Source organism: Dama dama, chromosome 5, assembly GCF_033118175.1.
Source record: "Dama dama isolate Ldn47 chromosome 5, ASM3311817v1, whole genome shotgun sequence".
NCBI classification, from domain to species: domain Eukaryota; kingdom Metazoa; phylum Chordata; class Mammalia; order Artiodactyla; family Cervidae; genus Dama; species Dama dama.
The window spans coordinates 104,119,447-104,146,500 of NC_083685.1; the positions used below are offsets into that span (position 1 = coordinate 104,119,447).

Here is a 27,054-nt window from a genome sequence, read left to right on the forward strand (position 1 = left end):
CCTGTTGGAAGGTGGAGTTCTGTGCTTTGTCTCTGTGGCTCCAAGTTCTAATCCTGCTCTGCCACTTCATCTTTCTGGGCCTCAGTTTACTCATCTGCAAGATGGGGGCCAATGTTAACTGCTACCATTTATTAACACTGAACACTTGATCTGTGTCAGGCACCATAGTCATTCTTTTCATCCTATGCCTGTTTTACATAGAAAGAAGCCAAGATCAGAGAGGTTAAGTACTCTGCCCAGAGTCACACAGCTAGTACATGGCAATGTCAGGATTTGAGCCTGGGCCCCAAGTGAGATATATCAGAGGTTGAGATGAGAAATAAATGAGGTAGATCATAAAGGGACTCAATCACAATGAGTCTAGAGAGGGTGGGAGTTAGGGAGTTGGGTCTGGGTCCCAGCCTGGAGTGGCAGCACTGGGTCACACAGAACTCTCTGGAGGTCCATGGAGCTGGCATAGCCCTGACCCACAAGCCCTTGGGCCACTCTGCATACCCACCCCCTGGGACCTTGGCTGAGCCAGGGAGCAGCAGCAGGGAGCCCTTGTCCTTCCCTTGGGGCCTCAGCTCCCCTTCTACACCAAGGGAGGGCTGCCCCTCCCCCCCCCCCCCACCCACTTGAGGCACCAACACTGGGGCTCTGCTGCCACTCTGTGGGCACCAGGGGAAGTGCGCCTGGGGGCACCCAGTTGGAGGGCCCCAGACTCTGAAATCTCTTAATCCGCGCCTGCTACTTACCACTCAGCCCTGCAGCCCGCAGGACCCTGTATCTGCCCAAGTGCTCCTCTGCTCAAAACCCTCCCATGGGAAGCTGCTCCCAACAGCCTATTGTTACGTTTTGGGAATTTTTGTGAGTCAGTTGTCAAACAAAGCTGTTACTTAAAAGTTAAAAACAAAGGTAAAGATCAGAACCAAGTGCTTCCTTTCTTACTTAATTTTCCTCCTCTGCTGCCCTTCCTTCACTAACCGCATCTGTGTGATGGGAACACTGTAGTAATGTGCACAGCCACCCCGTTGACAGCTGGAAGTCCGCTAGAAGGGAGTACTGGTGGCTCAGCTGGCAGATTCCCCCTGCCATGCAGGAGACCCTGGGAGATTCCTGGAAGATTCCTGGGTTGGGAAGATCCCCCGGAGAAGGGATAGTCTACCCACTCTTCTTGAGCACCCCCCTGGTGGCTCAACTGGTTTGAATCCACCTGCAATGTAGGAGACCTGGGTTCGATTCCTGGGTCGGGAAGATCTCCTGGAGAAGGGATAGGCTACCCACTCCAGTATTCTGGCCTGGAGGATTCCGTGGACTGTATAGTCCATGGGGTTGCAAAGACATGGCTGAGGGACTTTCACTGTTACACCACAGAAACAGACCACCACCAGTCAGGCTGGTTTTCCTTGTCTAGACCAGTGCCATTCAATAGAAACACAATGCAAGCCACATATGTAATTTTAAATTCCCTAGCAGCCAGACTTAAAACAGTAACAGGTTAAAATTAAATAGCATATTTTATTTAACCCAGGTGAGTCCAAAATACTATCATTTCAATGTAATCAGTAGAAAGTAACTAATGATTTTTTTACATCCTTTTTTTGCACCAACTCTTCAGATTCTGGTGTATATGTGACATTTCAAGTTCCTCTCAGTTCAAACTAGCCACATTTCAGCCGGGCTGTCCAGTGGCTGCCATGTTAAACAGCACAAATTTAAGCTTAAGACTTAAATGAAGAAGGTACTGATGCAGATTAAATTGGAAAGTAGTGTTGAGACTGAAACATTTCAACCCAAATAAGTTTGTTCAATGATGAGAGGTCATAGATCATGTTTCAAATTTAGTGACATACTTATTGGGAAGAGAGGTGTAGCAGGCTGAACAATGGCCCCCATAAGGTTATCAGACCTTAATCCCCAGAATGCAAATTGTATTACATTTCTTTTAACTTTGCAGATGTGATTACAGCTCTTTACATGGGGAGATTATTTTTGGTTATTCAGATGGGCTCTGAGGGAGAGGCAGAGGCAGAAGAGGTGTGGGACACAGAAGAGGAGGTGGCCATGTGGCCACGGAGGCATAAACAGCTGAATCTGAATGCGCAGAGTCTAGTCCAGGGGTAGTGATTTTGGGTTTCTGACCTCCAAACTGTGAGGAAATCAATGTCTGTTGTTTTAAGCCACCAGGTTTGTGGCCGTTTGTTCCTGCAGCCACAGGAAAGCAATGCAGGCAAATAGGGTACAACTCCATTCACCATATTGTGGCTGAATTACCATGGGTGAGCTCCAAATGTAAGAATTCTGCAACAGCAAATACAAGCATCCTGTGAAAAACTGGTTCAACAGCTTACGAGTGCTGTGTACTCTATTATTGGTAATGTAGGTGCTACACACCTATCGGCATGACCTACAGAAACCTCACATGTATGTGACACACACCAGATGATCTCATACCCTCAAGCAGTCAGACACGCAGATGTTTTCTGAGTGACTGGATGTGACTTCAGGCCTCAGTTTCCCCCACCACACAACAGGATTGTGGGAATGGGATGGGCTGCCCAGATGGGAGGGGCTGGAGTCAGATGTTGTCAGAGCACCTACTGTATGCAGGGTTGGGCAGGGGCAGAGATGGGAATTGGCACGTGGCCCAGACACTGGTGCGCCAGCAGAGGGCTAGGGACAGCCCGATTCAGGGAATCGGATATACGCCCCCACACCTGCCTGGGGAGTCTCAGAGACGGCGTGCCATGGAACCACTGCACACGGACAGAAACCAGAGCCAGAGACACAGCAGGGCGGGACACCCCATTCTCCGGCCTCATCCCTCAGTCCTGCAAGGCAAAGGGCCTCACTACTCAGGGACTGGGAAGGACCCCGGTCTGGCTTTGTTGCAGTGGCAGTGGGGAGTCCCTCGCAGTCCTCCACACAAGCACCCATCCTGTGACCCCAGTCAGGCCTGGGCAGAGTCGGGGAGCCGCCCCTACCAGGTGGGCTGGATGACCTTTCCTCTCAGCTCCAGAGTTCCTTTCAGGGGCGGCCAGGGCCCATCTGCCCAGCCCAGTGGCTACCCCTGCAGGCTCAACTGGCCACAGACCACAAGGAAGCACTGCTGACCCCACCTTCACTTCACATCCTGTCACCAATCTGCAGGCCTGAGCCCTGGCCACTCACTCACTCCCTATAGACTCTCCTCTCCCTGTTAAATGAGGAACTAAGTGGCTTGCCAGGTTTTCACAGCAAGAATTCAGCCAAGCAGAGTGACTCTGGGCACTGCGAGTGAGTGAGGGAGACTAGACCAAAGCCCTGGCCAGAACCTGGAAACCAGGTCCAGGATCTGAAGGGACTAGAAGTCCCTGGGCCCCAGCATCTGCATCCTCAGCTCTACACGCTCACCCTGAAAGCAGGGGCTTGAAGGGCTGTGCTCACCATGGGGCCACAGTGAGCGCTCAAAACTACTAGAGCGTTTGCTACAAAGGCCAGGCTCTCCCTGCCTGTGCTCATGCTATTCCTCCTCCACTGGCCTGCAGTCTCTCTGATCACTCCAAAAGACAGGCATCTGCAACTCAGCAGTGCAGGATGCTGGCTCCTGTGGGCCCATGGTGCCCACGACAGGCATCTGGACACATGGGTTACAAAGTCCATCCTCACTGCAATTCGAGAAAGACAGTGGGTGAGCCGGTCCTCAGCCCTGGGTCAGCAACTGCTCACCTCCTCTGGAGCCCTGGTGGGCAAGGGACTCTGCCCTCCCACCCACTTCAGGGCAGAACAAAGGGATTAAAGAAGAAAGGCAAATCCTCTCTTACAACAGCATCAGACAACTGTTTCAAAATATATTAGATTTGGTTTTTATTGTAGAGCACACATATCAGGGCAAAGTGCTGCACACACAACTACAAATCATTTTTGGGAAAAAAGCTGTAAAAAAAATAAAACTGCAACTGCTTTAGTTACGAAGTCCCAACTTGAGGAATCCACGCTGGCAAAGGAGTTCTGGCCCCAAAAGGGGCATCTTGATGGTGGCTGCCCAGCTCTCTGCAGCCTCCTCTTGGACCAGCCCCTGGATGGGGCAGCCTGGGGACTGGGAGGGGCTCTGCTCTCAGTAGGCCTGGGTCTTAGGCCTGCTGGCAAGGAGACATTCCTAAGGAACCGCGATCAGCAAAACCTTGAAGCCCTCAAAGATGAGTGGGTGGAAACTGCCAAAAACTTCATTTTCCCCTTTTGTTATTATTTTTTAAAAGCCCCTTCCCCAGGTCTGATGCCCGAGGTGGAGGAGGCTCCCGCTCCATCTGCAGGCCCAACCTCTGGCCCTGGATGCATGCTGCAGGAGGGCCCTTCCTACAGGGATGACACAGGGAGAAGGCCCACGCTGGTCGACGGATGAGAAAAGAAAAGGAAAGGAAAAAGCCAGGAGGCCAAAGGAAAAAAATGAAAACTCAGAACAAAAGAAAACAAAACCCTACCACACACCACAACAATTTTCCATACCCCAAATGCTAGACCTGGAAGGACACCAATCCCTCCAGCTAGAAACAACTCCTAAAACTGCCCAACATGGCAAGTCTATAACTATTCCATACAGTCGCACGCATATGCTTGAAAGGAGCGACCAGCAAAGAGGTGGGCTCCCAGCAAGAGGTCAAGACCACTGCAGCCGCTTCCTTGGCAGCCAGGAACCTGTGGGCAGAGCAGGCCAGAGGGCGTGCAGGAAGCCCGAGGTTTCAGCCAGTAACAGCTCTAGGGCAGCAGGGGCTGACACCGTCCAGGCTTCTGCTTGTCATCCCCCCACTGCAGGAGGGGTATCCACCTGAGCTGCTGGGCCTGGAGAGCAGGTGAGCGGTGGGAGGGCAGCAGGCCCCCTGCAGAACCAGCAGGACCTCACCCCAGTGCAGACATAGGTGGGAGGAGGGGGAGGAGACTGAACTTCATTTACAACACTGAGAAGATTTACATTTAAAGCAAAACAAGAATTTTCTTAACCAAAACATTTCGCTGCTTTTAAATAACCCAGCATGACACAGCCCTCCACACCTCTACTGGCCCCTCCAGTGTGCGCTTCTGTGCCTACAGATGCCAGCAGCCTTTCCATCCAGGAGGAAACCCAGAACAAGAGAACCAGGTCCTGGCCAATCCCATTCTTCAGCCTTAACAGGCAACAAACCAAGGGGAAAAAAATAGAATCAAAAAAAAAAAAAAGTGGGGGTGGGGGGAGGAAAAAACCCTCAGAACAGAACAGAAGGAGGGGCAGCTAGTGAGGGTCACGGAGTCCGGAGGCGCTGGCTTTAGTGCCGCCGCATCTTCACCTTGCGGGCGGGGCTGCCCGCCGCCTCCGAGCAGTCCTCCCCAGGCTCGTAGGACTTGCGCCGGTAGTTCTCGGAGCTGAAGCGGCCCCCCCGCCGGTGTGCGGGCAACAGCACAGACCGCCGGTTCTCCTCCTTATCCATCTCCAGAATCCGAGGCCTGTGGGGAAGTGTGGGGGAGGCATTACCCAGCCACCCCAGCTGGCTGGTTCTCTGTGGGGGGAGCACTGGCAGAAGCACTGCCCCATGTCCTGGTCCCACGAGGTGCCGGTGCCCCCAAACCCGGTTTCTGAGACATTCCCCAATCACCCTGTGAGGTCTGCTGGGTTCTGAGTCTGTACCCCAGGACATTGCCAAGGTCGCCAGACACAAGGTGGCCTTCCTATCGCAGCCTTGAGACCCTGCCCGGTCCTGCTGCCTCCCTGGCTTCTCAGTCCTTCTCAACGCCCACTCTCCCTCTCTGCTCACCAGCCCCACTACCCGAAGAGCTACCAAGCTCTTCCTGTCTTGGGATTTCAGCCTACATGACACCTTCTGACCAAACTGCCCTTCCCACATACCATCCCATCCTCCAGTCTCGGCGTGAACAGCTTCCTCAGAACCCTACTCTGCAAACTTCCAAGTCCCTCACTTCCCCTTGAACTCCCAAAGAACCCACAGGAGCACCTCAGTGTGTCCTGAGCAAGGGGAGGCCTGCAGCACCCCCACAGGAAGGTAGTCAGGGCTTAGCTGAAAACGCCATCAACTGCAGCAAAGCAGACAGAAGGCTCTGAAAAAGTGGGCGATGGCAGGCTCCAAACCACCTACCCGACCGCCCACCCATCTCACTCTGCAGTCAGGCGGTGGCACCGCTCTGCTGGCCTGCATTGAGGGACCACAGCTGAGTACCTGTGGGCAGCATCGGGGTCTGCCTTGCGGTGGGACCGCTTGGGTTTCGGAGCAGGGTCCCTGTTGTTTCCCGACAGACGATCTGAGGCATAGCTGGGTGGCAGCACGGAGCTGCTCAGGGACTTGGTTTCCAATCGGGGTGCATCTAATCTTGTCCTGCAAAGGAAACACACATGGGGTCACCCGCGGGCCTCTGGGGAGGGCATGGCCCCATCAGACCAACTCTGGCCAGGCTAGGTGAGGCCAGCACTCTTTGTTCTGTGCTCCGGTCTCCTTGTGGGTCAACTAGCGACTGGTCCGGCTGACTTGCAAAGACCCTGCTGCCCCAGGGGAAGGACCCCAAGGCTCTCTCAGCCAGACGGGGCGGCCCCACCTCACCCCCCTCAGACCTAGAGACCCTCTGGGGACGTGAGCTGCACCTGCCAGAGGACTGAGGGCCCCACTGGTGGGCTCCACACTCCCAGACATGCCTACCCCTGCCTGGAGACCCGAAAGGAAGGTCCCCAGGTCCAGCGTGTGGAAGGGCTGGAGGGGAACAGAAGCAGAGCCCAAGGAGGCCCAGGCCCACCTCCACATTCACGCTTGGCTCTGGTCCCACCACAGCCACCTGGTAGCCTCTGCTGGTTCCTGAACACTCGCCAAGCCAAGGCCAGAGGGCTTCTGAAGGCAAAGCCCCCACGGAGCCCTGGAACACAGTGCCTAGTCAAGGACGCAGAAGAAAGGATGGAGAAGGTGGGTAGGGGGTAGCCTAGGACAGCGATCAGAGTTCTTTATGATGCCAGGCCAGGAGGAAGCTGGTGTGGGAAGCCTCCGAGAAGCCCGAGGTCTTTTGCGTGATCAGAGACAGCCAGCAAATCAGGTGGCAAGAGAAGCCAGGGGCGCAGCTGGCAGGAGGCCCTGAAGGCACCTTTGCCATGGGCTGCTGGACACAAAAGACAACTGGGTCCTGAAGAAGAAGGTGCTGTGGCCAGGCAGGGCTCAAAGGACAGCCTCCTGAGAACACTGGGGGAAGAGAGCAGAGGGGAACGTGAGAGCTGCCTTGGGTTCTTGGAACAACTGCATCCAGTCCTCACAAAAAACTGGGTCAGTGAGGAAGGAAGTCATGTGTCCTAGAAGTCCTGAGAGAGTGCTAGTCTAGGTGAGACTCCAGGACTGACAAGCAGGAGCCACAGGGCTCCAAACCTGGGCTGGGGTAACTCTCTGGCGGCCAGCAGGGGACGCCTTTGCAGCAGGGCACCAGTATTCTGATATCATCAGACCCAAACTGGTGGAAAGGCAGGCAGGGCCCGTGTCCCCGTCCCTTTGCTCTGGCCTCTTAGATGGAGAAGCTAGAGGGGCCTGGCTGCACTGACTGGCCCACCAGTCTCAGCCTCCCCTCTGGGGACCCTCGGGCGACAGGACCTGGTAGCAAGAGAAAGATGCAGCCCTGAGGCTGCCCTCAGAGTCAAGCTAGGCACATCCCACCCCTTCTGAGCAAAGGCTTCTCTCAGTTCTCAGGGTCCAGAGACCCAAGACAAGCCACCTCCTTCAAGGTCAGGGGCACTGGGAAGAAGTGGTGCTGGGCACCCCTGACCTGAGGGTGGGAACCAGAATCACCGCTAACTCTAAGACACGTGCCCCTACACTGCCACGCTGGAGCTGGGAGCACACACGCGGGCAGGAAAGCCTGTGTGGGCAGGACTGAGGGCCCAGGACCACAGGGTAGTTTCGTCAGGTGAGCGCGGACGGCCAGAGAAGAGTCTGGCCCACACCTCTGGGGCTAGAAGGCACACCCCGCCACGCAGGCAGGGCTGGCGCTCACTGAGCCTGTGGACCCCACCCTCCCTGAGCTGCTGTGACTACGGTGGCGGCCTGAACAGTGGGGGGCCGTCACCATGGGCCCACGACCACTGGGGCTGTGGGGAGATAGGTGGGACCAGCTGAGTGGACACCAGTCAGGGCCACAGGCCAGCTCTGTCTCTCTCTAGCTGCCTGAGTGAAGGAGAAGAGAAAAGCGCAGCTTCCTACACCCGCACTCCACCACCGTCACATCAGCCCATGGGGAGGGGGTGATCAGAGGCGGCTCTACCAGGAGTCAGTCTCCCTACCCACTCTGGGGATCTATGAGCTTGGGGCCCTGAAGGGCTCCTGACACTCCCTAGGGGCTATGACAAATACATCTCACAACCGATGGAGGAACATCCACCACGCTGCAGGAAGCCAGGCTAGAGCCAGACCCCCAGCCCAGAACCCACCAGCAGTGCACCTTCAGAGCCCACCCCCTTAAAGGGCAGCCAAGGTCAGGGCACAGGCCGGGGTCCAGTGGACAGAGCCACAAGCTTGGAGGCAGGAAGCCCGGTTCTAGCAGTCTGGTCTAGGGTCTGGTCTCCTCCAGTGGTAGCAGAAACAAAGACCCTCCTTAAAGATCTGAGTCAATGTCCAGGGGTCACAGCAAGGCACCCCAGGTACGTCAGGAGAGTTCCCAGGACAAAGCATAAATTGGGTGTAGGTACGGGGGAAGCCACAACCAAGGGAGTATGGCCAAACATTAATAGAATATGTTAACACACGACCTGAGAGGAAGGGAGAGGGCTGACTGTCCCAGGCACTGCCCTCAGATTAGGGAAGAATGCAAAATCAGAGACCCAGTGTGGACTCAGTCCACAGCTGCTATCCCTGGTGCCCCCTGAGGCCCAGGTGGGCCCTCCTCACTGTGGCAGAGCTGAGAGCAGTCCCTGGAGGCGGATCACCACTTCTTAGAGACGGGGAAGCAGCCTGCTCTTCAGGCCCCACTGCCAACCACCTGTGACTTCTGGCCCCACCCCCACCAAGCGCCCCTGTGCCACAAAGCCTGGCCTTTTCAAGGGAGCAAGGAGACTGGGGTAGCGAGGCAGGTGCGTCTGAGTACTCCTCCTCTTCAAGTGCCCTGGCCGCTCTAAGCATCAGATTTAGTCCATGCCCTGTCCCTCCCCTAGCAGGACCACCAGCAGTCCTCAGACAGGTGCAGCAGCCTACTGTGGTCAGGGGGCCAGAAGAATACCTAAGCAGTTCCCCAAAGAGAGAGGCAGCCCAAGCACATACATGGTCCTGGGCTTCCAGCAGACTGCCCCCCAGACCCAAGCCTACAGAACCACCGGGCCCTGAGGGCAGCTTCCTCCAGTCATGCAGCCTGGCTACCACCACGCCACACCACACGAGCTTAAGCCAGAGGCCCAGGAGGCAGGGCTCCACAGAGCCCAGCCACACCACAGGGCCCAGATGATGCGCGCGCAGGGATCCCCCAGCTGAAGCCCTGTTAAGGGCTTCCTGCCCCCCTCCCTCAAGACACAGGCCTCCCCGCACCTGGGCTCTTCCTCCTCCCGCTGCACCTGACTTGAGCACAGCGTCCTTACCACAACCCCAACCCATCAGTTGGGAGACCTGCACTGGGCAGGCCAGGAGACAGCAACATGCCAGGAGGCTGGGGGCACTGAGGGGCTGACTGACCCGCAGCTGCGACCTCACCCCACATCCTGGAGGGTAGTCCCCTTGCCACTTAAAATACTCTCAGCTCCCAGTTCTCTACTGGTACAACAGAGGCAAGAAAGCCCTTCTCTATGTGAGGCTCGGGGCTCTCGACTCACAGCACCCACCCCAGGGTGGGGCTCAGGGTGCTCCACTGTGCAAACCACCGCCGGCCACAAGAGTCAGCACCAGGAAACCAGGGTCCAAGGCCGAACTCAGCTATTTACTGGTTGTGATCCCAACACATTACAACACTGAACTGCAGCCTGAGGAACGCACTCAGGGAGGCTCTCCTAAGGTCAGTTCCGGCCTCCAGGCAAGAAACTACGACAACACGTCCTATGTGAAGACTCAGCATCACTCACCTGCAAAGGAGCTGTGTTTTGCTGAACCAGAAAGCACCTGGCCACCGCCTGCCCATCTCCCCCATGAGGCCTTTAGAAAGACTACCCCAGTGCTGACCAGCCTGAAGTGGTGACAGAGCCCTCAGGCCAACTCTCAGCAGCTTATGTGATCTTTATCCGAACCCAAGAGAAGGCAGGGCTGGTTCCCCCACCTACCTACAGGGAACAGGGTGGGGCTGAGCCCACCCAAGGGGGCCTCACTCAAGGACATCCACCAAGGCCACATCTGTGACCCCTGGCAGTGCCTAAGCCAGGATGCTCCCCTCTCCATCAGGTCGCCAGCTTGTACTTTTCCACCTGGTGCTGCTCCTCACTGGCCAGAGCTGTCCTCCTCTGGACCACCTCAGTGCCAGGGCCCAGATGACCAGGGCTCTCCCAGCCTCCTTTGCTTTCCCAGTATCAAAATGGCTGACCTTTGAGTCCTGAAGGACAGCTAGAGTAACCAACTTTCAGTGTGTAGACACGGGTCATTTGGGTGGGGAGTGGGGTGGCTGTGGATCAGAAGGTGAACATGTTCGAAGAGAAAGTATTCCCAACAGTGGTCACTGCTCCAAGAGCCTGGGACATCAGCTCACAGGCCATCCTTGGAGCTGCCGGTCCTTTAATGGCAACGAGGAGCAGACAACAGGGAAGACACCGAGAGGAGCTGACTCACTCAGCAGGGGACAGTGCGGCCCTGCCTCTTCTCTGCTCCCCAGGGTGGATGCTTACAGCTGGGCATTGCACACCTCAGCAGCCCCGCACATCCACCACCCCTTTCCACCCCCTTTCCAAGGTCTGTGCTTCTGTCCTCCAGCCCAGTCCCTGGCTGGCTCCTGGGCCCACTCAGGTCAGAAGGTCAACCCACAACAGCCATTCTCCAAGGTCAGAACACTGGCAAGGGCTCAGCTGGTCAAAGAGTGCAGATTCCTAGTCCACCAAGGAGCACACAGCTTGGGCAGCCAGGTACGGGGGCCACCACACGAGGAAGGATGACTCGGACTCTGGCCATTTTCACCTGCACCTCCAGTGAAGATCTCCCTGGACAGGCTTATCATGTGGAGCTGGGAGGGACAACAGGAGGCATCATGTTGGTTCTATTCCCCTCCACCCCCGGTTCCCAGGCCAAACCTATCTCCAGCTGCTCTTGGAGGTCCCAGGCACATCTGACAAGAAATCACTGGGAGGAAAGCCAGAGAGGAGCGACATTCAGCTGCCTCACTTTCAGGTCATGGATTCTGGAATATGCTGGGAACCACAGGAAACGCAAGCATAAAGACAGATGAAAAACCTTCTTCCGATGGATTCTGGGAATATCCTTAGGCCAGAGGAGAGAGGCTGCCATGCTGGCCGCTGTCTGGTGCTCCCCTTGGTGCCCCCAGTGCTCTGCCTGCACCACAGAACTGTCCACAACTCCATTCTACAGATGATAGACTCAATGTTCTGATTTGGCAAAGTGGCAGAGCCATGCCAAAAAGACGTCACCATCACAATACTCTGGAGTTCTGGACCCAAAGGGCCAAGACAGTGAAGTTATAAACTGAAGTCAGAAAGATGGTAGGCCAGAAAGTGAGGATGTACTTTAAAAAAGAAAGAGCTCCCAATGGCCAAAGCAGAAACAAGTTGAGCATAGAATAGATACCACAAGTCCATGCTGTCGTCATGAAACAAAAGAACAAAGAAGTAAACAAAGGGAACAGAACAATCTCCCGCAGAAGATCCCAAATGGCCTTCAAGGAGGTGGCACTCACCCCCTACTCCTCACGTGTGGGCCACCCATAGCAACGTCTTTGCTGAGAGGACAGCATGGACAGGGGGCAGCAGTGACTCTAGAGGCAGAAACCCGACAACGCCACCTTAGCCAGGTGCTTGAGGTCAGTGTGGACAATGGAAGGCCCTGTGCCCGGGACGTAATGTGACAAGAAGGGCACTGCCCCTCTGTGGCCTCCTCACCAAACCCACAACTAGCGTGACCATGAGGCAACATTGCATACTCCCCAGCTGAGGGCCTTCTGCCATATACCTGGCCGGTCAGTGTTACCACGAATAAGGTCAGTGTTATTACGAGTAAGGCCAAGTCTGAAAAGGTATCACAGCAGGCGTGACACAGAAGTGACATGACCACCAAATGTCCTTCTGGGACAGAAGAGGACGTGAGAAGGAACCGGGACATGTGAATAAAGGATGCACCTGAGTTAATCGTCCAGGTCATTACTGGTCTCCCGACCGTGATAAACGTGCCACACTGACGTGAGACATTACCAGGAGGGGATAGGGTGCGCTCTGCTGTCTGCATGGCTCTGTAAATCTAAATCTGTTCTAAAAAATAAGGCAAGTTATAGGACATTCTGTTCCAGCCTGGGTCTAGGCACTGGCCCCGCCCTGCTCATTGATTTCCACACAACTTGAGCAATCAGCCAGCCTCTCAAGACACCACCAATCCTCCATCCAGGGAGGACTGTCTTGACCCAGTGTCTGCACGGCTCAGTCCAAGCACCGCTTGAGCACACACACATAAAAGTGCTGGAAATGCCAGGATTGGCCACATTGGTCATTGCTTCCCTGACCCCCGGCCAAAGAGGAGGGACAGCCACAAGGCACGCACCTGCTGAACACACGGCCAGCCACTTACCTTCATCCCCACCTCTCACTCCCTGCTCCTCACAGAAGTGAAAACCCAGGCAACTTTACAGCAAGCTGCTGAGGCACACCTAAAAATATTCAGTGAGACGCACACGCAACAGATCGGAACAATGATGAAGGGAAAGGAAGAGGTGGGAGAGGCCGGGTCTGGAGGAATACTCCCAAACCCTGTCTCAAGATCCAGGTCAGAAACCCTGGGAGTGTGTGCTTTTGCTCAGCCCTCACACTGAAGGCTAACGAGAGAGGGAGCCAGACAACAGGGCACTCACTTCCTGAGGATGATGACCGCTCTGCGCTCCTTGATGTCCTGAGGCCGGATGCAGTGGGTGATTTCATCAGCAGCATATCCACTGAAAAGAAACAGCACGTGAGCATGGATGGACAACCAAAGATCCCAGGGGTGAGGGGGCAGAAATAGGGTCCTGGTCTTAAGGCCACCCTCCGCCCCCTTACTTAAGAGGTCCAAAGATCTACATGGAAGGATATAACGTGTTAAGTTTCATGATATTTCTACCCAGAAATCATTAAGGGGAAACCTGGGATGAGGTAAAGGTAGGTCTTGAGGCAGAAGCCCAGAAGAACATCTCCTTGCACAAGCAAGAAGACCTTTCAAAGGGCCCCCAAGAGGGCACACCTTGAGTGGCTTTGGAGGCAGGCAGAGTGACTCAGGCTAGACCATGGGGAGAAGAACCACATCCCCTCCCCCCACCCTACCCCTGGGCTGGCAGAGGAGACCAAAACAGACGCTGACAGCACTGAGTCACCAGAGAGAACTACGGCAAAAAGAGAATTTGTCTACTTGGAAAAAAAGCTTTCCATAGCCTTCTTTTTAGGGGATCCAAAATCTTGATGACAGCTGTGTTTGGAATGTTTTAAGAATTCCCATCACACTCAAGTATCTATTTATTTTCATCAAGCTACATGATTTTTAAAAACTGCTCAGACCAGTGAGTGTGGGTAGATGGCTGTCCTCTTCACAGCTAATGTCTCTCCAACTTGGAACTCTAGAAGCAAACTCGGCTCCCTGAGCACAGGCCCTCACTGGGGGCCTAGCAGCCAAAAGGCACCCCCACCCCGAGTTACCCAACTGGGAGGTTGGTGTGGCACAGGGAGCGCCACACCCAGAAAGACACCCAGCCCCAGGCCGCCTCCTCCTACTCAGGGGCCCCTGGCTGCCCCCCACCATCCTGTGTTCAGCAGCCAGTCAGTTCCTTCTCAGCTGTCAGAAACACAGCAGGCCTCTGAAGGACTTCTGAAAATGGCCAGGTTACTCCCACTTGGGCAAGAACTGGATGCAAGAGCAAATGAAGTCCAAGAAATAACCACGCCTGATACGAAGATCTGATATGAAGCCATATGGAAGGCAGAGGAAAGGACCCTTATGTCAGGAATTTTCCCCTCTGAGCTGCTCCTCAGCCAGTTTTTCAATTTTCTCTGTAAATAACAGTCCCACAAGAAACTACAGACAAGTATCCACAGTCAAATCAATCTGAAAACACTGATGAGTTTAAAAAAGCATTGGTACGTTAAAGGATCTGAGAATTACTACCACAAAAAGAATCTGCTGACTTCGTTTAACTGAGCACTGACCAAAGAACATTCTCTCAAATAACACCTATTAATATCTGGAGGCCCAGAGAGAAATGCCACACAGGATGGAGAAGCTGAAGAGACCCAAGAAGAACCTGAGCTCTGTCACCTCAGTTGAGCTGCATGCTGGGTTGAACCCTCAGTGCCTCTATGTGCAGGGACAGCAGTAGGTTCTCAGGTGCTGGTGTGGTTGTGTTCTGTGACTTATGACTCCTTAGTGGTGACTCATGATAAGATTTTAAAAAGAGGTCAGTGCCTCCTCTCATCCAGCAGAATTATGTCCTAGGTATTCCTGGTTGGCACCCTGGAGAGGAGTAGTGGGAGGCCCACCAGCAGGATGACTGTGAGAATTCAGTTAGACAATGTGGGGTGTCTGGCGCCCACATTTACCAAACAGCTGACACAAGCCAGGGACCCTGGACCACCTAGATCCAGGCTCTGCCTGCAGCAGAGGCCTCCTGGGCCCACTCCCAGAGCTGGGAGCTCTAGACCTCATCCTGTACTCTCCTGTCACTCCACTTTGCGGAAGCACAGGTACAGTCTGTGAGACAGTCCCATGTAAATCCAGGACTTTCCCAAAAGCAATCCAAGGCACATCTCTATGGCCAAGATCTGCAGTACAGGCTGCAGGCAACCTTCCTTGTGCTAACAGGAAGACCTAACCTGTGTTAACAGGTTAGTGTTACTAACCTGTCTGACTTGGCTACAGGAGCTGCCAAGGGCCCCGACTTCTCATTTTCAACAAGGAATTGCATTCCATAACACAGAAGCTGATCAAATTTTACCTGTCCCCACCTCCCAAAGGCTTCAGAAAGAAGAGCAAGCCAGGCCAGGTTCCTGCCACCCAGCCCAACCTCAGAACTACGACAGAGGTGGGACTGCACAGACTCCACCTCAACAGCTCACTAGCAGTGGTTTTTCAGAACTTCTGGCAGCTATGACACAACCTACTGACCCCTCCTCAGTATCAGGCTGCACTGGAAGTGGGAGGCTCAAAGTCCTGATCTATGGAAGCTCTTCAGTCTGAATTTCAGCAGAGACCACAGAAGGTTATTCACTGCCAAGGAACCTATCTGCTACAAGAGAAACTGTTTGAAAGTCCCATTCCGCCAACTTGAAATTTAATATGCCCTGGGTCCAGTCCTACCCTTGGCATGAAGAAAAGTGCTGGCACCTCCCGCCCTTTTGTTTTCACGGGCAAGGGAGAGGAGAAAGCACCTCGGGATGGTATGCGCCTGGACAGGGCCCCTCACGGCCCTCTCTACGCAGCAGTGACCAGTGCACGCCAGCACACAGAGCCAGAGCCTGGCTGCCACCCACCACGCTGCACCTTAGAGTGATTCTTCAAGAGCCTCTCCTCCCTTGGGAAGCTCTGCTCAACTCTCTAGGCTGGGTTTCCCCAAACCGCTCACCCAAATCTCTTGACTACTACTGTTCAGCCTGTGGCAACTGTCTTCCCTACAAGACAAAGCTCTGCAAAGGCCTTCCACATCTCTACATGCAGCAGATTCTAAATGATATCTGTGTTGAGCTCAACGTTTCTATTGCTTTGGAGACTCAGAGACTGCGGTAAGTCAGTCCGTCCTCAGAGGATTAGGTGCAGGTCAAAGGAGGAGTCTGGAAGACTGTGCAGGACTGCATACCTCTCCTCAAGGGAACAGCCCTGCACACAGAATTATTAAGGCACAGTTCCAAGGAGGCTGCCATTCCCCATCTCCTATGTGTTTTGCCCAGGGCAGACAGAACCAGAGATGGAGGGACTGCCTGATGACAGCCTCCCTCCAATGGGGGCTAGCTGTTTTGGCAGTCCTCATGAACCTGCCTCACCTGTGAGACGTCTAGAAGAACCCCCTGAGGCTTGGGGCAGGGGGAAGGGATGGGCAGCAGGCCGGCCTCCTGGGCACAGGAGCAGACCTGTGAGCTCATGCTCAAGTTATAACCACATGTGAACCCCCTAGAAGACACACAGCCAGTACGATGAAGCAGTCCTGGGGCTTTCTGAACCCAGAACGAAAGCAGTCAACCCGCTCCAAGTCCCAATTCTGTACACATCAAGGTATAAATAGAACATAGCTGAGCACAGAAGCAGCTCATCTTCAGACACTCCACCAAAACCTCAAGCTTCAGTGGTGTGAAAGAGAGTCAATCTTCCATAACAGCTCTAGGATGTCAAGAGCCCTACAATGCAGAGGCAAACTAAGGGCCAGAGAGATTAAGTAATCTGCCAAGAGGCAAACAGCTAAAGTGGTGGCACTGGAACTCTAATCAAACTCTTGGTTTCAGTGTCACCACTACACTGGCTTTTGCTTTTTGGGTGGAGTGTGGTGGGGAGGGAGAGGAAGAAAAAGCCCATCTGTGTTTCCCAGTCTGTCTGGGGGGCGTCACTGACCTCAGCAAAGGATACAGGTGTTCCCACCACTCCCAGAGAAGTCTTCAAAGGTGAACCTCTGCCTCTGAGTAGCTAGCATCAGATCCCAGCAACGGCCACACACCAACTGCCCAGCTGAAAACGGCTCTCTAGAGTTTCCGCTGAGCTTCATGACTGAGACTGTCACCAGCCCGCCTGCTTCCTTCCCTTTGCTGCCCTCTGCCTTCTAGTCAAGCCTGGGAGAACCAAGGCCAGCCAACACCCCTGGTCCAGAACTCCTCCTGAGAATAAACAGCCCTGACTTCCTCCTGAGGTCCCTCCCCCTCTCATGGAATCAGAAGACTCCACACAAGAGATGTGGCCCAGACCTATCTGCCCTACATTCCGGACTATTTTAAGCCAGAAAGCTAAATTTTGCTTTCAACCAGCTGAACAAAATCAGTCCTCTGCCCAGAACTGACAGGGTGCCCACTCCACCCAACATCAACTGTTATCTGGAGGTCACAGGCTGTGCTCACCGCAGCATGTCTTGTGGCTGGGCGACCCTGCCATCTCAGACAGGCCTGGGTCTTCCGGCATGTGGCCACCACAACCACAACCCAAGAAGCAGTGATTAAAAATAGCACAAGTAAGCAATTAGCCTTGTAATTATTCCAGTTAATCCAAATGAAATCTGTCTTAATCTCTCATTTACTGTACAGAGAACAGGAGAAGGAATATGGGATAAACTGATACATAAAGAAGAGATAAAAGATATTTCCCTAGAGAACCACATTAAGAGAGGACCTATTGAGGCCCAACATGGAAAGGTTACAAAAGCACTTCCAGAAGGGTCTGTGAGGCCTTGCTCTAAATGCCCACTTTTGGACACTGCTGAATCAATGTTTGCCACACACTGAAATCCATGCCAACTGCTGTTAAATAAAAAACTACTCCTGCCATGTTGCCTTGGACAGGTACACCCCCCCACTGCCATGAACAACACAATTCTGAGTCAGATGAGAGTGACTAGAACCCTCCGCATCTGTAGAGAACCACTGTCTTCACCAGCCCCTTCCTATGGGCAGCTCACAGCTCTGGGCTGGGATACACACTGGGAAGTGCATGCAAGCTCCCCTCCCACCAACCTGGGGAAGAGCCCAAGCAGGACAAGAGTCACTACCAACAGGCAGGTGTTCACCCACCTGCACAGCAAGCAAGCTGAGAAAGCTAAGCAAGCAGGTGCTGGAGAACTTAAATTAGTGGGGGTGTCTAGAGCCCAAGAGTAGTGGCTCTCCACTGGGGAACATTCTACCCGCGGGAGATATAGGGCAACACCTAGAGATGTTCTTCACTGTCACAGAAGGTGCTTCCGGCACCAGTAGACAGAAGGCAGGGATCCTGCTAAACATTCCACACCACACAAGACAGCCCCCATCAACAGGTAATGAACCGGCCCAGATGCCAACAGCACTGCTGCTGAGAAGCTCGGACCTAGAGCTTCATCGAGGCAGCCGCACCACAGCCGTCACCCTCAGGTCCAGGTTGGCTCTGAGGACTATAATGAGCGCCATCTGCCCCTAGTCAGCCTCAAGCCATAGCCCCTGACCTACAGCCACTTCCCAAGCGCTCCCTCCACCCACACCTTCTCTGCTTGGCTTACTCGCAGTCACCTCCAAGTCACTGTTCAAGCTGCTGCTGACTTCCTCCTGAAAGCTTTCACCCTCCAGAGTGGATTCCTGCAGTTACCTTCCTAGGCTGTCAATAACCGTCTGTGGCCTCCCCTGGGCCAAGAGCGGTTTAAGGTTCTCCCACAAGAAGCAGGGGAACACTTGTCATCCTGTGTATGAAAGCACCCGGGTAAGGGCCCACCTGGTGCCGGGCCCTCTTGGAGACACTAAATCACCAGATTTAGTTCTAACAGGCCTTGGAAGTTGGCATCAACCCCACTTACAGGCGTAAAAGCCGGCTCAGAGAACGCCCACAAGATGCCAAAGCAAATGAGAGGACAGCTGGGTTCAAAGCCCTGGGGCAGCACTTTTCAGGACAGGGCTGAGCCTCCCACACTGACTCCTCAGCCAAGTCAGAACCCAGGAGGAAGGGACTGGGAAAGCCTCAGGACTGTATACTCTTCTAAGGAAAAGATGAAGAAAATTTTCCTGGTGATGCAATCCTGCTGCTGATCACTAACAGACCTGCACTTTAAGAACTTGAAACTTTTCTTCAATACAGGGAGTGCGTGTGTGGGAGGAAGGGAGACTCTCAAAGTCACAAACTGCCTCTTATGCCCCCACATTTTACACATCAGACCACTGTGAGACCTTGACCTGACAACCCAGAGATTCTGTGATTATGTGGGACACTAGTATCCCATTAAGAGACCAAATGGCCCTTGAGTGAAACCCTTTTAGGACAGAGAGCCCTTCAGTGAAGTCAGACACCAAACTGCCTCACACAGCAGGCCACCTGGGAGAGTCTGCCCTGGAAATCCCATCCTACAGGGCTCCACTAAGACTTCAATCTGCAAGCACACACAGAGAAGCTCAGGGTCCAGGTGACAAGTGGGCACCTGAGAGGTAAGTGGCCCTCTTATCTTCTGATGTACAATGGAGCCAAAGCACTGCTTCCGCTGCTACTAACTTTCCCAACTTTCCCATGGGAAGACCTTGGTATCACCCAGCTCTGCTGCCATTCCTAGAATGGGAAGCAATCTCTCCTGCTCCCCTGAATGAACACAGAAGACATGCCTTTAAGAGGACTCCAGCAACCCTGTTTCTACCCATGACCGTGGCCTATGGCACTGACTGAACTTCAGAGGTAAAGCGGCTCACAACAAAACCACAGTGTGTCCTGATCCTGTACTAGAATCTGGTGGTCAACCAAGCCGCTGTGAATAGCTGCAATCTAGATCTCCTAAGAGGTTTTGGGGATTACTTAAGTACATTGCTAGATGTGCTTGTTTCAGAACCGGAAAGAGGCAGCTTTCAAATACATTTTCTGCTTCATAGAAACAGCAAAGGTGTTCCAGAAGGCAATCTCCTCCAGGGGACAGGGGAACTGAGGTAATTCTCAGCAGGATCCTGGACTGAAAACAGGCCAAGAGCCCAAGCTGTGCTGACACAACTACACAGCCCAACACCAGGTAAAAGGACAAGCTTTACTGTGTTTCATCTGGTCCTGATTACAGGCACCACATCTTACAAAGCAGCAGTGGGCTCTCCTGCAGCCAAAGGGGGCTGCGTTTTAAGTCTGTTCTCCTGGCCCAACAACTGATGTGTTCAGCTCCAGGGCAGCCACTCCCCCTCCTGGGAATGGAAAGCACCATCAGTTAAATTCTCCTGGGGCCTTCCTCTGTGAGGATCTCCTCTGTTAAAAATCCTCTGGTTAAGCAGACCAGAAACTGCACGTTTGGGATGACTGTTAGGCAGTAATTCCAACTAATTTTCTTAAAAACACACACACTGGGAGCTGGAGACCCCAAATGGAAAAGTGACTTGTTCAAATCAAGAACGTTAAGGGACTCTTAAAATTAGCCTTCTGGAAAAATACCTTTAGACTAGTTCTCGGGTCAACTCCTCGATCTCAACAAAGGTGCCCTGGAGATAGTTTTCTAGCTCCGCAGCTCTTACCACCCGCATTTTATACGCAGACCCCACGCAGACCCCGTTTCCCCGCCTCCACCCCCGCCCCGCACACAAAAGCCGAGGTCAGAGACGGAAAGCTCAGGCTCCCGTGGCCGCCCCCTCCTCCCAGGCGGTTACCTGAGCACAGTCACGCTCCCCCTGCGCACCGGTAGGGAAAGCACGGGCTCCGACACCCGGATAGGCTTGAACTGGAACTTGCAGCCGAAGCAGAGCGCGGAGTCGCTGAAGAAGGACACGGACACGATGGGGCGCTCAAAGATGTGGATGGGGTCCACGTGGGACACGATGCAGCCGCCGGGTTGGTAGTCGTTGATGACGGCGCTGTTGACGAAGCCCTCGGGGATGACGCGGTGCTCCACCAGCTTCTGGATGACCAGCTGGTGCACCCACTCGGGGATCTCGTCCACGTCGCCGGGCGGGTAGAGGCGCTCCTGGCCGGGCCCGCGCTTCTGCAGCTGCGCGCCGTACGTGTAGCCCTCGCCGAAGAAGTACTTGTTGCGCAGCGGAGCCCGGTCCACAGTGTGCTCGTTGTACAGGCCCTTCTCTGCGCGGGACACCACCTCGTCGATGCGGGCCTCGATCTTGGCGCACTCGTCCTGGCTGAACAGGCGCATCTGACGGATGCCGCTCTTCACCTTGCGTGCCTCCTCCTCCTTCTGCAGCTGCTGCTCCTCGAAATCGCTGCGCTCGGGGTCCGAGTCCTCGGGGTACTTGCGCTTGGCCCCGGACGCCGTGTAAGGCTCGGCCGCGGCGGCGGCAGCGGCGGCAGCAGCCACGGCGGCGGCAGCGGCCGCCGCGGCCTCTCGGCTGCCCGCCTTGTAGTTGTCCCGGGACGTCATGGACTTGAGCTTCTCCCGCAGGTCCGTGTAGCCGCTGGCGGCCGCCATGGCCCGCGCCGCAGCTCTAGGGCCCTCCGCTGCGGGCGGGGCGGCCGGGCATGGCTCTGGGGGACGCGCCCGGGCCCCTGGCCGCAGGGGCCCTCAGCGCCAGGCCCGCGAGCGAGGCCGCGCGGCCCGGCTGGGGCGTCGAGGGGCGGCCTCAGGGGCTGCGGGTCATGCGGCGGCGGGGGCGACGGGGCTCCTTCCTCCTCCGCGTCCGGGGGGGCAGGAGCGCCGGCAGGGCCTCATGCCGCGCAGGGCGGCCGCGGAGGCTCGGCCCGACTCCCGGCCGGACCCTCAGACGCCCGGCCCGGCCCGCACTTTAAAGCGCTCCTCACGACGTCACGGCCGCCCGCCCGACGTCCGCCAGCGCCGCTCCTCAGCGGGCTGCTCCAAGCGCACGCGCAGTACAGCCGGCCACCGCGGCTCCGCGCGCACAGAGCATGCGCGTGCGTGCAGCCGGGTCAGCGGAGAAGTACGCGCACGCGCAGACGAAGACCGCTCGCCGTCCGCCGCCCCTCCCCCACCCACTGAAGGGGTCCGCGAGCGCCCCAAACAGCAGCCTGCCTCCTCGCCCCGCCACCCACGCAGCCGAAGGGCTCCCTCCACAGGAATGCGCTCACGCCACCAACGCTGTCGCCACGCTGCGTCACGGCATCATCCGAACACCCAAAATCGCCTCAGCCCACAGCGCGCAATCACCGGGGAACCGCCACAAGCAAGGCTCCCCGGGCACCGCCCCTTTGGCGCTTCCGATTCTGTCATTGGGCCACCCGCCACGGGCCGGGCGGGACCAGACGGCAGCTTCCGGAAGCCGGTTGGCGCGCGTGCCTGTCCATCCGACGGTCGCCTTGGCTACTGCGTCCGTCCCCCTAATTCGCCGCGGGCGGGATGTAAGGACCCCTAAAAGGATGACCGGGTGGCTAAACGAGTGCCTGAGTGGAGAAGCGACCGAAGTGAAGCCATTTGCGTGCAAGGGAACTCTCAGATTCCTGGGTCGAGAGCCCCGGCCGAGCGCCCTGTCCGACGGCTGCCGCCGCAGATGCCACCCCCCCTCGCCCCCTCCCCGCGTGGACGTTGCCCGAGTCACGTCCAGGCGGCCGCGCGTGCGCGGCTCTCCTGGGCAGGGTGCCCTGGGGATGGCGGGGAGCCGGGACTGGAGCGCGGGCCTCGGACCCGGGAGTCGCCGCTCTACCGGGCGCCTAGCCCTTTGTTCAGACCCTCCAGGCCCCGCCTGACCCGCAGGCCTGCTCGCGTGGTCACGCTCCTGGGCCAGTCCCTCCCACCCGCGCCTTCATTGTGGTTTTTGGAGGCTTGGTTCACTCTTCTAGCAGCCTCCCCAGATTTTTCTCTTGAATGAAATGCATCTTGGGTTTCGTAGTCTCTCCTTTCTGACCATTGTGCGCCCTCCCCATTGTCCTTGCGCCCTCTCCACCCACCGTCCCCGGCTGGTCAGGGCCTGAGCTCAGGACCCTGCGACCCGGCAGGAGTGTTTTTGAACCATTACCTCCGGCCTAGGACCCCGACAAGCTCTGGAGGCGGGAGTGACATCAGTGCCCACACGTGCGGTGGGTGCGCGGATGAGATGCAGTCCCATATCCTGTCCGTTAAGCAGAAAGGACTACTGGCCTCCATTTTGGGCCTGTTTGCACGTCCTAAACTGAGGGCCTAACGGTCTCTGCTGGGAAGTGGAGCCTGTCGTGGGGTAACTTGGCAAGGCCAGGCCAGCAGGACCAGTGGGATGGGAAGGCCTGGACACCTGGGACTGTGGCTCTAACCCCCTTGCGAGCAGCAGCAGGTGTAAGGGAGACAGGACAGGCACGGAGCCTATAGGGAATGGCTCCTGCCCTTTTCTGACCCAAGCTGGTGGGCATTGCTTGTAATAGTGGCAGGAACGTAGCTGCACGTGGTGAGAAGGTGGCCAGTGGGCAAGGCCACTGGCCAGGGAGCTAGGCTTGGGCTCTAGTCCTGTCTGGGCCATTCTAGGTGATGGCTTGGGTAGGGCCCCTTTACCTGCATACTGGCAGTGTGGCTGCAAGGGCTCAGGCCCTTCAGAAGCCCAGCACCCACCTCTCAACCACTCTCCAAGAGGGGGCATCGGACTCTGCTCACACACCTGGTGGTAGGGAGTTCACTACCTCAGTCGTCAGAAAGTCCTGCCAGAGCCCCCCAGTGCTCCACTCACTGGGCAAACGTGGGAGTCACCTCCTCTTACAGGGCTCCCAGACACCCCCTCGGGGTGGTTTTCCCATGCTCTGCAGCCAGGGCCTTCCTCTCTCCCATATGAGCCTCAGTGGGAAGCGAAAAGCTCTGGAACGAGACTCCCTGTGTTTGCCTCTGCTGCTGCTGCTAAGTCACTTCAGTCATGTCCAACTCTGTGGGACCCCATAGACGGCAGCCCACCAGGCTTCCCCGTCCCTGGGATTCTCCAGACAAGAACACTGGAGTGGGTTGCCATTGCCTTCTCTGGTGTTTGCCTCTAGGCCAGGCCAATTGGTGGCCCCTTTTACCTCTGGGGTCTCAGTTACCCCACGAAGACAGGACAGAGTGTATCAGGCTCCCACGCCTCCCAGATGTGTCTCCTGTTCTCATCCCACACCAGGCCAGGCACCTGGGGCTGGGTTCCTTTGGTTCTTGCTCTCCCCATGACCACCTGGAGTTCCTGTCTTCCTGGGTCTGGGGGACACAGAGGGGTCTGACTCTCCTGCCACCCCTGAGTTTTCCCACTCTACCTCTTGGGGTCGTTGGCTCTGACAAGGGTTCGACCTGCTGCTGCAACCATGGAAGCACCAGAAGAGCTGAAAAAACAGGAGCCTCACCCTTAAGGCCCATATCCTGAAATTCCAAAACTCCGGTGTTCTGATTATCTGATTCTGTGTGACAAACCTCTCACAACTCAGACCTGTCACCACCCAGCACATGAATCTGCAGTGTGCCCTGGGATGGGCCCGGAGGCTCCTCCCTGTTCCATGCACTTCAGCTGGGGCCTCACTCACATGGCCTGCTTGCATTCTACAACCCAAGAGACCTCTCACCTGGGCAGAGCCACTAACTATGAGCGACTGTGACCAACTCCCAGTGCCTGGCATTTGCCTAGTATGCAGTGGATGCTTAATAGCTACTGAATGAATAAATAAATCCTTCCTCTGACACTATGGCTCCAGCCAATTATGACCCCACACACCCCTTCAGTCTTCCTCTCCCAAGCCTAGTGCTCCACTCCCCAACAAGTTCCTCAAAGCACTAGCACTCTCCATCAACATTCATTCAGTTCTTTCATTCATGTGACATATTTTGTAAGCACCTACTCTGTGTTAGGCATTGTCCTAAGCTTTGAAGGATACACTAAGGAATAAACACTATTTTCTTTGTTTAGAATATTCATTTTCCTCTCCTCCATCTATTCCTAGCAAACTCCTACTTATCCTTCAAAACCCAACCCCAACATCCCATTCTCTGGGAAGCCTTTTCCCAGACTTCTGCCTCCTCAGCCACTGACATGTGGGACATCTCCCCTTCTACTATACCACTCTCAAGTCTTGTGTGACCCATCCCATGACAAGGACCTGGGGTTGGGACTACCCAAAGTGGGGCAAGGTTGGGAGACAGGGCCCTACAGGGAGAGGTAAGGATGGATGTCTCTGCTGACAGCTCTGTTCAGGAGCATAACTGGGCTTCCGACTCCTGCCGCCTCCCTCAGGCTCATTTTCCAACTCAACAACAGTTTCCACTCAACAACCGTATTCCAGAAAAGAATACACAGAATTCCAGAAAAACATTTGCTTTATTGACTATGCTAAAGCCTTTGACTGTGTGGATCACAACAAACTGTAGAAAATTCTTCAAGAGATGGCAATACCAGAACACCTTACCTGCCTCCTGAGAGATCCATATTCAGGTCAAGAAGCAACAGTTAGAACTGGACATGGAACAATGAACTAGTTCCACATTGGGAAAGGAATATGTCAAGGCTGTATATTGTCACCCTGTTTATTTAACTTACGTGCAGAGTACATCATGCAAAATGCAGGGCTGGTGGAGAAGGAAATGGCAACCCACTCCAGTATTCTTGACTGGAAAAGTCCATGGACAGAGGAGCCTGGCGGGCTGCAGTCCATGGGGTTACATGACTGAGCATGTGTGCACGAGGGTGGAGGGAGATGGGTTGGTAGCAATAAACTTGTAGAACTAAAAAAAAAAAAAAATGCTGGGCTGGATGAAGCACAAGCTGGAATTAAGATTGCCGAAAGAAATATCAATAACCTCAGATATGGAGATGACACCAACCTTATGGCAGAAAGCAAAGAGGAACCAAAGAGCCTCTTGATGAATGTGAAAGAGAAGAGTGAAGAAGTTGGCTTAAAACTCAACATTCAGAAAACTAAGATCATGGCATCAGTCCCATCACTTCATGGCAAATAGATGGGGAAACACTCATCTCACACGCTAGCAAAGTAATGTCAAAATTCTCCAAGCTACTCTTCAACAGTATGTGAACCAAGAACTTCCAGACGTTCAAGCTGGATTTAGAAAAGGCAGAGGAACCAGAGATCAAATTGCCAACATCTGTTGGATCATCAAAAAAGCAAGAGAGTTCCAGAAAAACATCTACTTCTGCTTTATTGACTACGCCAAAGCCTCTGACTGTGTGGATCACAACAAACTGTGGAAAATTCTTCAAGAGATGGGAATACCAGACCACCTGACCTGCCTCCTGAGAAATCTGTATGCAGGTCAAGAAGCAACAGTTAGAACCAGACATGGAAAAATAGACTGGTTCCAAATTGGGAAGGGAGTATGTCAAGGTTGTATATTGTCACTCTGCTTATTTAACTTATATGCAGAGTATATCACGTGAAATGCCAGGCCGGATGAAGCACAAGCTGGAATCAAGATTGCCAGGAGAAATATCAATAACCTCAGATACGCAGATGACACTAACCTTATGGCAGAAAGCGAAGAAGAACTAAAGAGCCTCTTGATAAAAGTGAAAGAGGAGAGTGAAAAAGTTGGCTTAAAACTCATTCAGAAAACTAAGATCATGGTATCCAGTCCCATCACTTCATGGCAAAGAGATGGGGAAACAATGGAAACAGTGACAGACTTTATTTTGGGGGGGGTGCAACATCACTGCAGCCATGAAATTAAAAGATGCTTGCTCCTTGGAAGAAAAGCTGTGACCAACCTAGAAAGTGAAGTGAAAGTTGCTCAGTCGTGTCCAACTCTTTGTGACCACATGAACTGTATAGTCCATGGAATTCTCCAGGCCAGAATACTGGAGTGGGTAGCCTTTCCCTTCTCCAGGGGATCTTCCCAACCCAGGGATCGAACCCAGGTCTCCCACGTTGCAGGCGGATTCTTTACCAGCTGAGCCACAAGGGAAGCCCAACCTAAACAGCATATTAAAAAGCAGAGACATTACTTTGCCAACAAGATCTGTCTGGTCAAAGGTATGGTTTTTCCAATAGTCATGTATAGATATGAGAGTTGGACTATAAAGAAAGCTGAGCGCCGAAGAATTGATGCTTTTGAACTGTGGTATTGGAGAAGACTCTTGAGAGTCCCTTGGACAGCAAGGAGATCCATTCAGTCAATCGTAAAGGAAATCAGTCTTGAATATTCATTGGGAGGACTGATGCTGAAGCTGAAACTCTAATCCTTTGGCCATCTGATGCAAAGAACTGACTCACTGGAAAAGACCCTGATGCTTGGAAAGATTGAAGGCGGGAGGAGAAGGGGACAACAGAGGATGAGATGGTTGGATGGTATCACTGACTCAATGGACATGAGTTTGAGTAAGCTCCGGGAGTTGGTAATGGATAGGGAAGCCTGGCATGCTGCAGTCCATGGGGTCGCAAAGAGTCAAACATGACTGAGTGACTGAACAACAACAACTATATGAGAAAAGGCTGCCAGAGG

General features: G+C 54.5%; 1 protein-coding gene across 1 annotated transcript; it reads right to left on the bottom strand.

Moving 5' to 3' along the window:
* Nucleotides 1-3,803: 3,803 nt before the first annotated feature.
* ALKBH5 (alkB homolog 5, RNA demethylase) lies at nt 3,804-21,221 on the bottom strand. Its single transcript, XM_061143653.1, has 4 exons — nt 20,375-21,221; nt 12,946-13,026; nt 6,168-6,323; nt 3,804-5,439 (listed from the first exon to the last, which is right to left on the bottom strand). The coding sequence occupies exons 1-4, from the start codon at nt 21,142-21,144 to the stop codon at nt 5,262-5,264; spliced, it is 1,185 nt and encodes a 394-aa protein (XP_060999636.1). The 5' UTR covers nt 21,145-21,221; the 3' UTR covers nt 3,804-5,261.
* Nucleotides 21,222-27,054: the final 5,833 nt, after the last annotated feature.